We start from the raw sequence: 11,315 nt of genomic DNA on the forward strand, positions 1-11,315 counted from the left end.
CTAATTTCCATATTTATGAATTACTTTTTTTTTTCAAGCAAATTAACTAAACTTCTAAATATAAATTGATTCCAAAGAATAGAAATCACGTAAGCGTGTGAGAAATTTTTTTGAATTACGAATAATGATGTGCACGAACAAAGTCATCTTTCTATAACCGTGCATAATTTTATCCCACGATATTATAGCCCAATAGGCTTGTGAGCCATCAGGAAATATTAGAGTTCAGGAACACCCGAAAACATGTTATTTCGCGAACCCATAAATCAGTTTGTGAACATATTCAAAAGTGTTTATCGTGAACTCATAAATCAATTTGTATATAAGAGCATATTGAAATAAGTTCCAGGAACATATCCAAAAGTGCATAGTTTGCGAACTCATAAGCCAGTTCGTGAACACAAGAGGAAATTTGTAAAGTGTACAATAACACCTTGGAATTGCGTAGTTTATGGACAAATAAATTGGTTTGTGATCTCTTGTGCACTTTGGAGTTTAGGAACATCAAATTTTTTTCATAGTTCGTGAACTCAAAAATCAGTTCGTAGAGAATATTTTTCAACTTGATATTTTTAGGTATATTCGCATGCTTAGTTTTTTAAACAATAAGTTGTTCTCAACCTCAAAAGTGAAACCTATTAATATCCATTTCTTGAACTTATATTTCGATATTAATCAAGTACAAGCTTGAACTAAAAAAGAAAACTTTGCAAATCATCAGTTATACTAAAGTCATATGACGTTGTCTTAGTAGATATAATGGTAGAAATAATGAGTTAATAGGATAGTCAGTCTTCATAAAATATGTGTGCAAATATCTTCGTTGTTCTTCAATCTTAAAAAGTTACTCTGTGAATTCTGATACTCAACTACCATGCTCTAATCTTATTCCAAGACTGACTTCAGTAGACTATAACTCAGTATATAGCATTGTGAAACTAACATTGACAACAAGTTGATATACCAAAACTTGTGAGTTTGAACGAGTGATGCTCTAACACTTAAATATCCTTGACTCCAAATGCATGTCAACAACATTCAACTTAGAAATTTTGATAAACTCTTAGTAAAAAATATAGCGTCATGTTTCTTGTTTTGTACAATATTTGAGAAAATATTTTATCTATGATTATATGTATTAATCATCCGAACATAGATTTAATATTTTCTTAGATGTTTTAGAAACATAGGATTACCGTATTAGAACCAATATGGGGTTACCTTGATTAAGTAAGACTTGCTTCCCACTCTAGATTTTGTATTCTCCCTCTTTATCTAGTTCTCTCAAACATTCCTATTTGGCTAATAATAACATCTACCTTACCAAATCTCCTTCTATTGACTCATCTCTTTCTCCCTTACTAATTGTAAGTATATTTCTATACTAATCTCTATCAAGTTTCATATCAACTTTATCCTAAATTCTCAAAGGTCAATACTACAACACTCAAACTGTTTTTACTTCTAGTTATCTCTCTCGACATTCAAACTATTTACTTTAGTGAGTCATTATTTACTCAACCCAAATGGAAAAAGGCTATTTAGATGGAAGAAAAAGAAATAAAGTAAACTTAATGATAAGTAAAACAAACTCACTGTTTTATTTAGGGGAAATATATATATCAGACATTCTCTTTTAGCCACTCTTTTATGTGATATATCTAAACAAACTCCCAATAATAGGTATTAGGTAATACCATCCATTAGTTATTCAAAGACTGCTCTTAATTAATAGAATTTGTTTAAAACCCAATTTATTAGGCCGGTCATACTGGTCTTAAGTAAGGATTTTGATTTGGTAAGAGAGATATTTGGAAGTGGATATTTAAAGGGAGCGTATCCCATGGCTTGAAAAATTCTACTTAATTTCAAACGTTATTTTTTAACCCATGAATAAATGTATTTGGCGACAGGAAGTTGTGAAGCCACGCGCACACCGCTCTCTTCATTTGTCATTTTTTTAGATTATCAAACTTTTACTTAGCATCTTTTTGTTACCAAAGAAATTGAAAAGAGTCAACATACAACCCAACACAAAAGAAACAAAATGAATATCATACACAACACAAGATAAAGAACTAAAAAGATACAAAGTTATAACTTACTATTAATTAATCATTAGCTTAAATTTGTTACTATTTCGCAATAGATAAGAAGAAAAACACATTAAACTTAACATTACCTAAAACTTTATAACAGAAAGCACTTAAAACTCTAGATTTAAAATGACAATCATGGATGGAAGTCATCCAATAAGGATTTTACAAGAGATTTGAGATGATAAGACACAAAGAAACACACAAAAGAGATTCGTAACAAAAAACATTTTTTCTCTACTGTTAAAACTAATCATCATCTTCTTTTATTGTTAAATCTAATCATCATCATCTTCATCTTCATTTTCTTCTTCTGTTACTGTTAAAACTGATTATCATCATCATCATCATCTTTTTCTTCTTTAAAAGCAGTCATATGAGTGAGAGCTGAGGTGAAACTAGTTAAAGACCCAACTTGATCCTCTTAGGTCGACCTGAGGTCCTTCCCATCCTGCTTACTAGTTGGTTGAATATTGATAATGAGCACTCAAGCTTCTGTTTACTGGTTCTTATAGTATTCTTCAAACTTCATTACCCTTGATGTTTTGGTGAAATGCTATTAAATAGATGAACTCATCATCATGATAACAACAATCTCTGCAAGATGTTGATGTATTTCTAAGTACAAATAATAAAAGCCTCTTTATATTTTTGATAATTTATAATGAAGATGCATTGAAGCTCAATTGCTTTCTTTGTTCCAGCAACCTCAATCTGATTTCATTTCTAGGTATGACAACCCAAAATAAATAAATTCAGAAACAATATCGAATGGTCCCCAATCAATAAACTTAACATTATCTAAAACACATTAATCAATAGTTAAATTGTGCATGAGAATTCCAGTAAAGAAATATCCTTGTAGAAATTCTAATCAAATCTTGTTGACGACAGTCAAACTATCAGTGAGATTGTAGAGTTTCGCATCTTCTCGTTTAGTACACGAATGACGCGTTCAAACAGTCTATTTAGCGTATTTTTCCAAGATATGTCTAATGGTAATATCGGTTTTACCAAAGTATAATTTTATTAGGTTTCAAATTCAGTTAATTACATATTGGTTTTTGACTTTATTAGATACTATATTTGATATTCAAATTCAATAAATTAGTAATTATGAAGCGTAATTGTCATTTGACTAGTCTATAATACCTATTGTCCTTGTTGCGGGTCGTTATGCTCATCCCACCTTATAGAAATTTCATCCCCGAAATTAAAGACAGTCTTCTTCTCTATATAATTACTGCTCATATTTACAAACAAGAAAAATCAAACTCAATTTAGACAAGTTCGGGGCAATGTTGAAATGAAACACAAATATATGTGTTCTGAGATATTAGTTACTGGTTCAAGGTTCAGATTTTCGGCGCAAACGGACCATACTATCTATATTCTTTGTTTTTTAAAAAGAACTTCTTAAACATATTTTAATCTCCAAAAACAGTGTTATCATGCTTGTCGCAAGGGTAAACCAAATATTGAAAAATTAAATATATGTGTTAAATCAAATACATATATCTCGCTCTGATAATATCTTTGTATGCATTTTTTTTTTTTGAAAATGAGTAAACGATCAATCGCAAATAAAGAAAAAAAATATATGGTAGAGTTGAAGCTGTGGTGATTGTAGATGCTATTGGTGATGGAGAATAAATATGCAATGACTAAAAATTAAGGAGAAAATAGTTCATGTTGGTCGAGTGAAACGAGTAGCAGCGATTGTGGTAATAGAGGGAGGAATCATGCCTTCTCTGCTTTTGGTTTTACAAGGAGAAATAGAAAAGAAGACGGAAGCGGAGAATAATCCAAACCCAACTAAATTTCAGTTATTATATTTCGCCAAACATTGCAGCACACACAAAGTGCGTGCTCGGTGTTCTTGTTGGTAGTAACAATGAAATAAAACAGTTCGAGGAATATTAGTTTATTTTCCACACTAGTTGATCAATCTTCATCTATGAGTATGAGGGTACACATATAAGAAAACCTAACATTTTTATAACCATAACGATAAATTTCAAAAAATCGCTTAAAATTAATAATATATTAGTATGATGGAAAAATAACTACACATATTGATCATCCCAGGGAGTCAAATAATCACTTTTTTTATCTTTTTTCTTTTTCTCTGGAAATCTTAGATTATAGGAAAAAAATAAAGGGATCAAAATGTAATGAAGCTCTTTTGAATCTCATTTGATTTTCATTTTGATTCAACTTGTAATCTGTGAGATTTTGAATAAAAATTGCTTGCGTAGCTCAGTTGGTTAGAGCGTTCGTCTTATGAGCCGAAGGTCGCGGGTTCGAGCCCCGCCGGGAGCAGGTTTTGCAAGAACATACAAAAATCTTGACAACTTATATTTTAGTGGCAGTTGGTTTTAGAGGTTGTCACAATCATTTATACGGTAACTAACGACGCAAATGAAAGCTGAATGTAGTCAATGGGATTAGGCAACAAGAAGCCAACTGCTAAACTGGATAAGACTTGTTTGTAACCAACTTAATTATGTAGTATGTTTTTGATTACTTCTGGTTCTTAATTTTGGCAGGACATGACTAGTCGGTGAATGATTAGTTGAAAGAGTTGATTACATCTCCAGTTTAATTCGACCATGACCGATATCGCATTCGTATAAATACGACCGATACCACCGTACGTACCCGTGTGGGTACTGCTACCCGGTCAATACCGCAAACCAGGACCCACCCGTACTAAAACTATTTGAAATTCAACCAAACAAACAAAACTTTTTTCATATGATACAGACAGAATCTCAGTCCTATGACAAACCAGCCAAAGGATAAACATTAAAAACCAGAAAAATAATAAGCCGCACATTTCCCAAAGCTGTGAAAAGCATGACGCGAGCTCTTCTTTTTTTTCCAGGCTTTAGTAAAAAAAATAATTGATCTTTTTTCAGACCAAGTAAAAGTCCATTTTAGCTTTGTCATTTCCATTTTATTACATTTACATCCCCAACCCCAAGATCACAAAAAAATAATAAAAAAATGAAAAAAAATACAGAAGAAATTAATTAGCAAAAGCCCCCCATTGAATTGAATGAAGGAATTTGAACATTTAAGGTGATAAATTCTTGTTACAGTCTATTAATGATTTCTGAACTCCACCTCTGCAGAAAAATAACTTCGCCGGACAACGATATAAGCAGTTATCAATCAAACTTACAACAGCAGAACCAGGTTTCAAACCAATTAATGGCCTAGGAATCGGACCATGTAAATAATTCCCACCAAGTAATAACCTCACAAACGGTGAAACCCCAATTTCTGGAGAAACAGTTTTGATTCCGTACTGTGGATGTATCAACCCTGTTAATTTATTCTTCTCTAACGATAAAGCTGAAATCTTCTTCATCTTCGCCACGAAAACTGGTAATTCTCCATGCAAGTCATTGTAACTTATATCTAATGCTAATAACTCGCTCTGAATTAGATTTCTTGGCTCTTGTAATGACTGAAACTTGTTATGAGACAGTGTTACTTGTTGTAATGATGGGTGATCGAATATTGATACAGTTCCTGAGAGCAGATTATGGCTCAAATCAATCACTTGCAGAGAACCCAGATTTCTTAGAGTAATCGGAAGATTTCCTGTTAAGTAATTGTTTCTCATTAAAATCTGTACTAGTGTTGCTGGTAAATTCTCTGGGATTTTACCGGAGATGAGATTGTTGCTTAAGTTTATAAAGACTAAGTTTTTCAGAGAACCCAAGTTTGGAATTCCACCATTGAGTTTGTTTTGATGAAGACCCAATCTTTTCAAGCTCACAAGATTATTGAAGTTTGCTGGAATTGAACCCTGAAGATGATTGTTATCAAGGTAAAGCTCTTCAAGCTGAGTCAGAGAGCTACCAATGGAATTTGGTATGTAACCAGAGAACGAATTACCAGAGAGAAACAGTTTCCTGAGACGAACCAAATTAGATAAAGAATTCGGAATCACCCCAGTGAAAGAATTATCTGTGAAATCAAGAGTTTCCAAGTAAGGGAAAGTGAAAGTTGAAGAAGACAAAGAACCGGTATAACCAGCTCTGTCAAAACTGATTTCGGTAACTCGTTTAAACCCAGCAATGACGATTCCGTCACATCTAAACCCACAACTGAATTTAGAACTGTAAAGATTATCACATGGATCAACAGAGAAATCCCATGAACTTAAACAAGACCCTGGAGTTATAGATGATGCGGTAATCCCTTTTTTAAGTGATTTTAAGCCTTCTATATCTCCCCAATAAGTTTTTGATTCTCCTCTGCTTAAGAAAGTTAGAACTAGAACAAGAAGTAATGACAGTGAAAAACATAGATGACCCATTGATCTGAAGAAGAAGAAGCCAAGTTGTTGTTGATACAGAGAGAAAGAAAGGGGGGTTTATGTGAGGTTGTGGATGTAAGAAAAGTGAGACTCTCTTGTGTAATATAAATAGTGAATCATCTTGTTTGTTTATGGTTCAGGGTAAACACCAAACAGAGATATTGCACATCACAATTATGGATATGTATGTGAGTATATGATTGAAAGATAGGTTTTTGGTGGTAATATGGGCTGGCAATAGCTATCGGTTTCTATTATTATTATTCTTCCAAGTCCATAATCATGAAAGTTGTGAAAAAAGAATCTGAATTTTTGTTAGGCATATTTTGAAAAAGTTAGTCGATTTGTGGGTTGGTTGATCCCAAGGTTTTGTGTGCATGGTGGTGTCATTGGTCATGGTTTAGTCTAGTCTAGTCTAGGGCTGTCAACGGTTCCGGGTCTTCCCGGGTATCAATGGAGTCGGATCCGGACTCTATTTATAAAAGTCGGGTCCGGTTACTAGCGGTTCCGGGTCCGGTACCTATACTAGTGGACCCAGAATCGGACCCGTTTAAAACCTCGGGTACCCATCGGTTCTGGGTACCTGTCGCGTATTGAGAAAACACACATAAAATTCAAAATTTTGACGTCTTTCCCTTTTTTTTGCTTGAATCAAACTTATTTCTATAAAACTTTGGTATTATTTCTTTATTAATGTACTAAATAAAGATTAAATGTAAGAAGAAATGAAAAATGAGAAAAAAATTCAAAACCAAACTAGTAAAATACTTGTAATTTTGCTAAAAAGAGGGATAAAAGAATGAATAACCGGGTACCCATCGGGTATTACCCGTTCGGACCCGTTTAGATTCGGATCCAATCGGGTAATTACCCGTCGGGTCCTAACTTTTTAATGGGTCCAATTTTGGGACCCGAAACCGGATCCTATTCACTCTGATCCGGTTCCAGTTCCGGGTAACGGGTACCCATTGACAGACCTAGTCTAGTCTAATCCGAAGTAAGTGAGAATGAAGTTAAAATCTGGAATCAAATCAAGAAAAAAAAACTATGGGATCTTTTGGGTTATACAAAGTTTAAATTTTTTATTTTAATAGTTTGGGTTGGTCAGTGTACTGATCTGTTTGGTCTGTGTGTGTTTCTTTGTCTATTATTGCACACATATCAGAGTGAGTATCTAGCAGGTAGGTCGTCTGGAAAAACAAGAGATAAGGTGTGTATGGACTTGGACTTGGCATCTTGCAAGCCAACAACAACTGCTGCTGCTGCTAATGCTGCTCCAGCAAGATTGCATAATTAGCTATCTTCTTCTTCTTTATCTGCTGCAAGATTTTGTTGCTTTTGCATCTGGTCTTGAATTTTGCAGCATCATTAGAAGATAGTGTTGAGCAACTTTCATCTACAATTGGTTCAGAGATGCTAAAGATTTTGTAGAAGGATCTGTTGAGGTTAACTCATATGTAATCGAACAGAAGGAATTGGCTCTGCGACTTCGGTGGTGCATGCCCATACTGATCCTGAGCATAGACCCACTATGAGACTGAGTCATGCACCAGTACCTAAACGGTGATCATACTCTGCTGCAAACAGATTTGCTAGCTCTAAAGACGAGCGATACTCTCAATCAAGAATTCACGAGTCTGCGTGTAGGTACACATTTCATCTTCCGCCACGTGTCCACAAAGACACACGTGGAGGACATGCGGATGAGAACATCAAGATATGATATCACACGTGGACAGCCAAGAGACGCGCATTATCAAGATAGCGTCGCCACCCACCAGATCCAACGGTAGGGGATCGAGGAAGACGGAAACACTAGAACAATGCGAAGCACTGAAGGATAACCCGAGATTCACTTTATCCTATCCCCAGAAAGATCTAAGATCTACGACTGGGGATAGTCATACTGACGCAGACAAGACAGGGGCAAAGGACAACTGTCTACCGCGGACAGACATCTCAACTACCCGCATTAAATACCCTCAAACATCATACGTGTCAGTCAGCCTGTGGAGGAAGCGCAAATAACACTGAATATTCAAACGGAACACGCAGAGAAGACCAAGAACACGAAGACCTCTGCATAAACGGCACAAGACACAAGAGGATAAGGTTATAACGGGCTTCAGAAGTGAACCCCATGAACCACCCTATAAATACCCCTCTCTCCCAAGTGAAAAGGGAGGGGGAAAAACATTGAGAAGAGAATAGGAGAGAGACAGAGAAATAGAGAAAGTGTAAGTGAGGTTCCTCCTGCTACGCAGGCTTATATTAGTCTCAAAGTCATTCGACTATTTCGGTAATCCCCACCATATAATGAAAAACCCAATCTCGGAGACATGGATCTGAGTGAGAATCATATAAGTTAATCGTTTCGTCTATGTTCATACATCCATACTTTATATATTCAATTCGTTACTTATAGCATATCATGTTCGTACATTATATACTTCGTCCACTATTTATCTTATTGTATGAGCTAAGGACAATGATTGTAATTGATGAGACGAGGAAGAGTATTGTCATGAGTCTGAGTCAAGGATTCGACATAACCAATCTGTTCCCTTCAGGCGCAGCCTATTTATTGTATTGTCATGAGTTGCGCGCATTGTTTGTGAATACTCAGATGACTTTGATCTGCGTGTTCACAATCTGGCGCTAGAAACAGGGATATTCATCCCGGTAAAAGATTTATCTTCTCCTGTGACTTGTTTCAGGCTTCGTTTTCTGAAAGTAACGATGTATGGAACACTACGGTTTTTTCCGTTCATGATTTCAAAAACCAAAATTATGAGCAGATCCGCGTTTATTTACGTAGATATGATTTTTCATGCATTTTCTAAGTTTTCACGTCCTTGAAAATCAAAACTTCGAACGGATCTGCGGTCGTCTACATATATGGATGCCTTTCGTATCTTCAAGATTTTACACCTTTGAGAACTCAAAACGCTAATAGATATCACGTGGGACCCATTTTCTTCGTGATTTTCTCTCTCTTTTTCAGGGAAATATTAAAAGATGGAGAAAAGCAAAGATATCGGGAAGGCAAAAGCTTCGTCAAAAGAGATGCCAAGGACGACCCCAGTGGTAACTAGGAGTAAGCAGAGAGGTGAAAAGCTGAAGGCAGCAGATAGGGCGCAGGATAATGCGGAAAGCACGGCCCCCATCAATGCCAACATCATCGCAGCAAACGCAGTAAATGTCGCGGCAGACAAAGCAAGAGCTTCAAGAGCTGGCGGATCCAAGGTTGGAGCTCCCAGAATAACCAACGCTCAACTACAGGAACATCAGGAAGTCGTAGCAGAGTCAGGAATACAACAACCCCTCTATGGGATGCCCTTAACCAACGAACATAACTTACCTTTCCCGACCAAGCAACCGCTTCTAATAGCAGGTCAACCCTCACAACAACTGTCGGGGTCCCGGGGTGCACGGTTAGATCTACCAGAGACAGTAATACAGATCGTGGATAAGGAACAGACCATAGCCGCCGATGAGCGATTGCGGGAAGGAACACCAAATCAAGGGTCAAATCATTCCGCTCAGATGATGGCCGAGCTAGCAGAATTAAGGAAGAACCAGAAGGCATACGCAGATGCTGTGGCGATATTAGCACAAGAGAACCAAACACTCAAGGAAAGAATCATTCACAGCGCAGAGGTAGAAAACCAACGCGACGAAGCTAACTCCAAGGCTGTAGCACCCAATCAAGATAGAAGAATGGTGATCGCAAACAACCCGATTCCATTGAACCGAAGAGGAGAAAGGAGCAGCCAAAGATCAGAACCTGAGTACAATCCCGAGAACTCGGACTACTACGACGGTACCACCCTCCTAAGAGCAAAATCTACCATTCGTGAAGAGCACCAGATCGCAATGAAAAATCTGCGTGTTGAAATGCTGGCAGAAATCAAGGAGCTAAAAACTAGGCAGGGAGGCGGAAGACTAGAGCAAGTGATGAAGGAAGCAAACACTACCCCGCTGACGCCACACTTGGCCAGGGCTTCCATACCGCAGAAATGTTCGGTTCCTGCTTTCGATTGCTATGACGGGTCAGCTGATCCTTTGGCTCATCTTCGATATTATAATCGATTGATGGCCCGTTGGGATAATGAAGACTCCATACTGTGCAGATACTTCCCATCAAGTCTAAAAGGGTTCGCGTTATCATGGTTCGATAACCTGCCGTCAAACTCCATCGATTCCTATGACCAACTCACAGAAAAATTTCTAGCAACATACATGTACAACAAGGTTGTCAATACCGGCATGGACAAGCTATTCTCACTGGAGATGAATTACAAAGAGACCATCAGAGAATATACTGATAGATGGCACAAGATTTGCCAAGCTATTGGCAACGTAGATCTTGTGGTTAGTATCAACTGCTACAAATGGGGGATGGACAGGATGAGTCCTTTGTTTGTGGAGATCCACGGGACCATCCCTACCACCGAAGGAGATCTCCGGATAATCATAGAAAAGCATGCAAGGTTAGAAGAAATTCAGCGTGAAAATCCCAGAGCTCATACTCAACGTCCCACACGCACAAATTCCGTGGATCAATCCAGCGGGTCCAAAATAGGAATCACAGAAGAGCATCCCAACGCAGAAAGGAAAGAACGAAGGGATGATAGACGAAGAGATGATCGAAAATTTGAACATCAAGTCTATACCAAGCTGAATACCAGTTATTCGCGCATCCTGAGAGAGATCAAAGGGAGGGAGAACTTCGATTGGCCATGGTCCAAGGGAAAGCAGCCTCCTAGATCAGAAAAATCCAAGGAATACTGTGAATACCACTGTTTCAACGGTCATCAAACAGAAAAGTGCAAAAATCTCAAGATAATGATTCAAAAACTAATCGACGCAGGAGACCTAAAGCA

General features: G+C 37.0%; 1 protein-coding gene and 1 non-coding gene across 2 annotated transcripts; one reads left to right on the plus strand and one right to left on the minus strand.

Moving 5' to 3' along the window:
• Nucleotides 1-4,344: 4,344 nt before the first annotated feature.
• TRNAI-UAU lies at nucleotides 4,345-4,418 on the plus strand. The gene has a single exon. It is a non-coding gene; the product is annotated as a tRNA-Ile (tRNA).
• A 572-nt stretch (nucleotides 4,419-4,990) lies between these two features.
• LOC113334973 (receptor-like protein kinase) lies at nucleotides 4,991-6,610 on the minus strand. Its single transcript, XM_026581198.1, has one exon. It carries the CDS (start codon nucleotides 6,427-6,429, stop codon nucleotides 5,176-5,178), a length of 1,254 nt encoding a protein of 417 aa, XP_026436983.1. The 5' UTR covers nucleotides 6,430-6,610; the 3' UTR covers nucleotides 4,991-5,175.
• Nucleotides 6,611-11,315: the final 4,705 nt, after the last annotated feature.

Source organism: Papaver somniferum, unplaced genomic scaffold, assembly GCF_003573695.1.
Source record: "Papaver somniferum cultivar HN1 unplaced genomic scaffold, ASM357369v1 unplaced-scaffold_137, whole genome shotgun sequence".
In the NCBI taxonomy this organism is placed as follows: domain Eukaryota; kingdom Viridiplantae; phylum Streptophyta; class Magnoliopsida; order Ranunculales; family Papaveraceae; genus Papaver; species Papaver somniferum.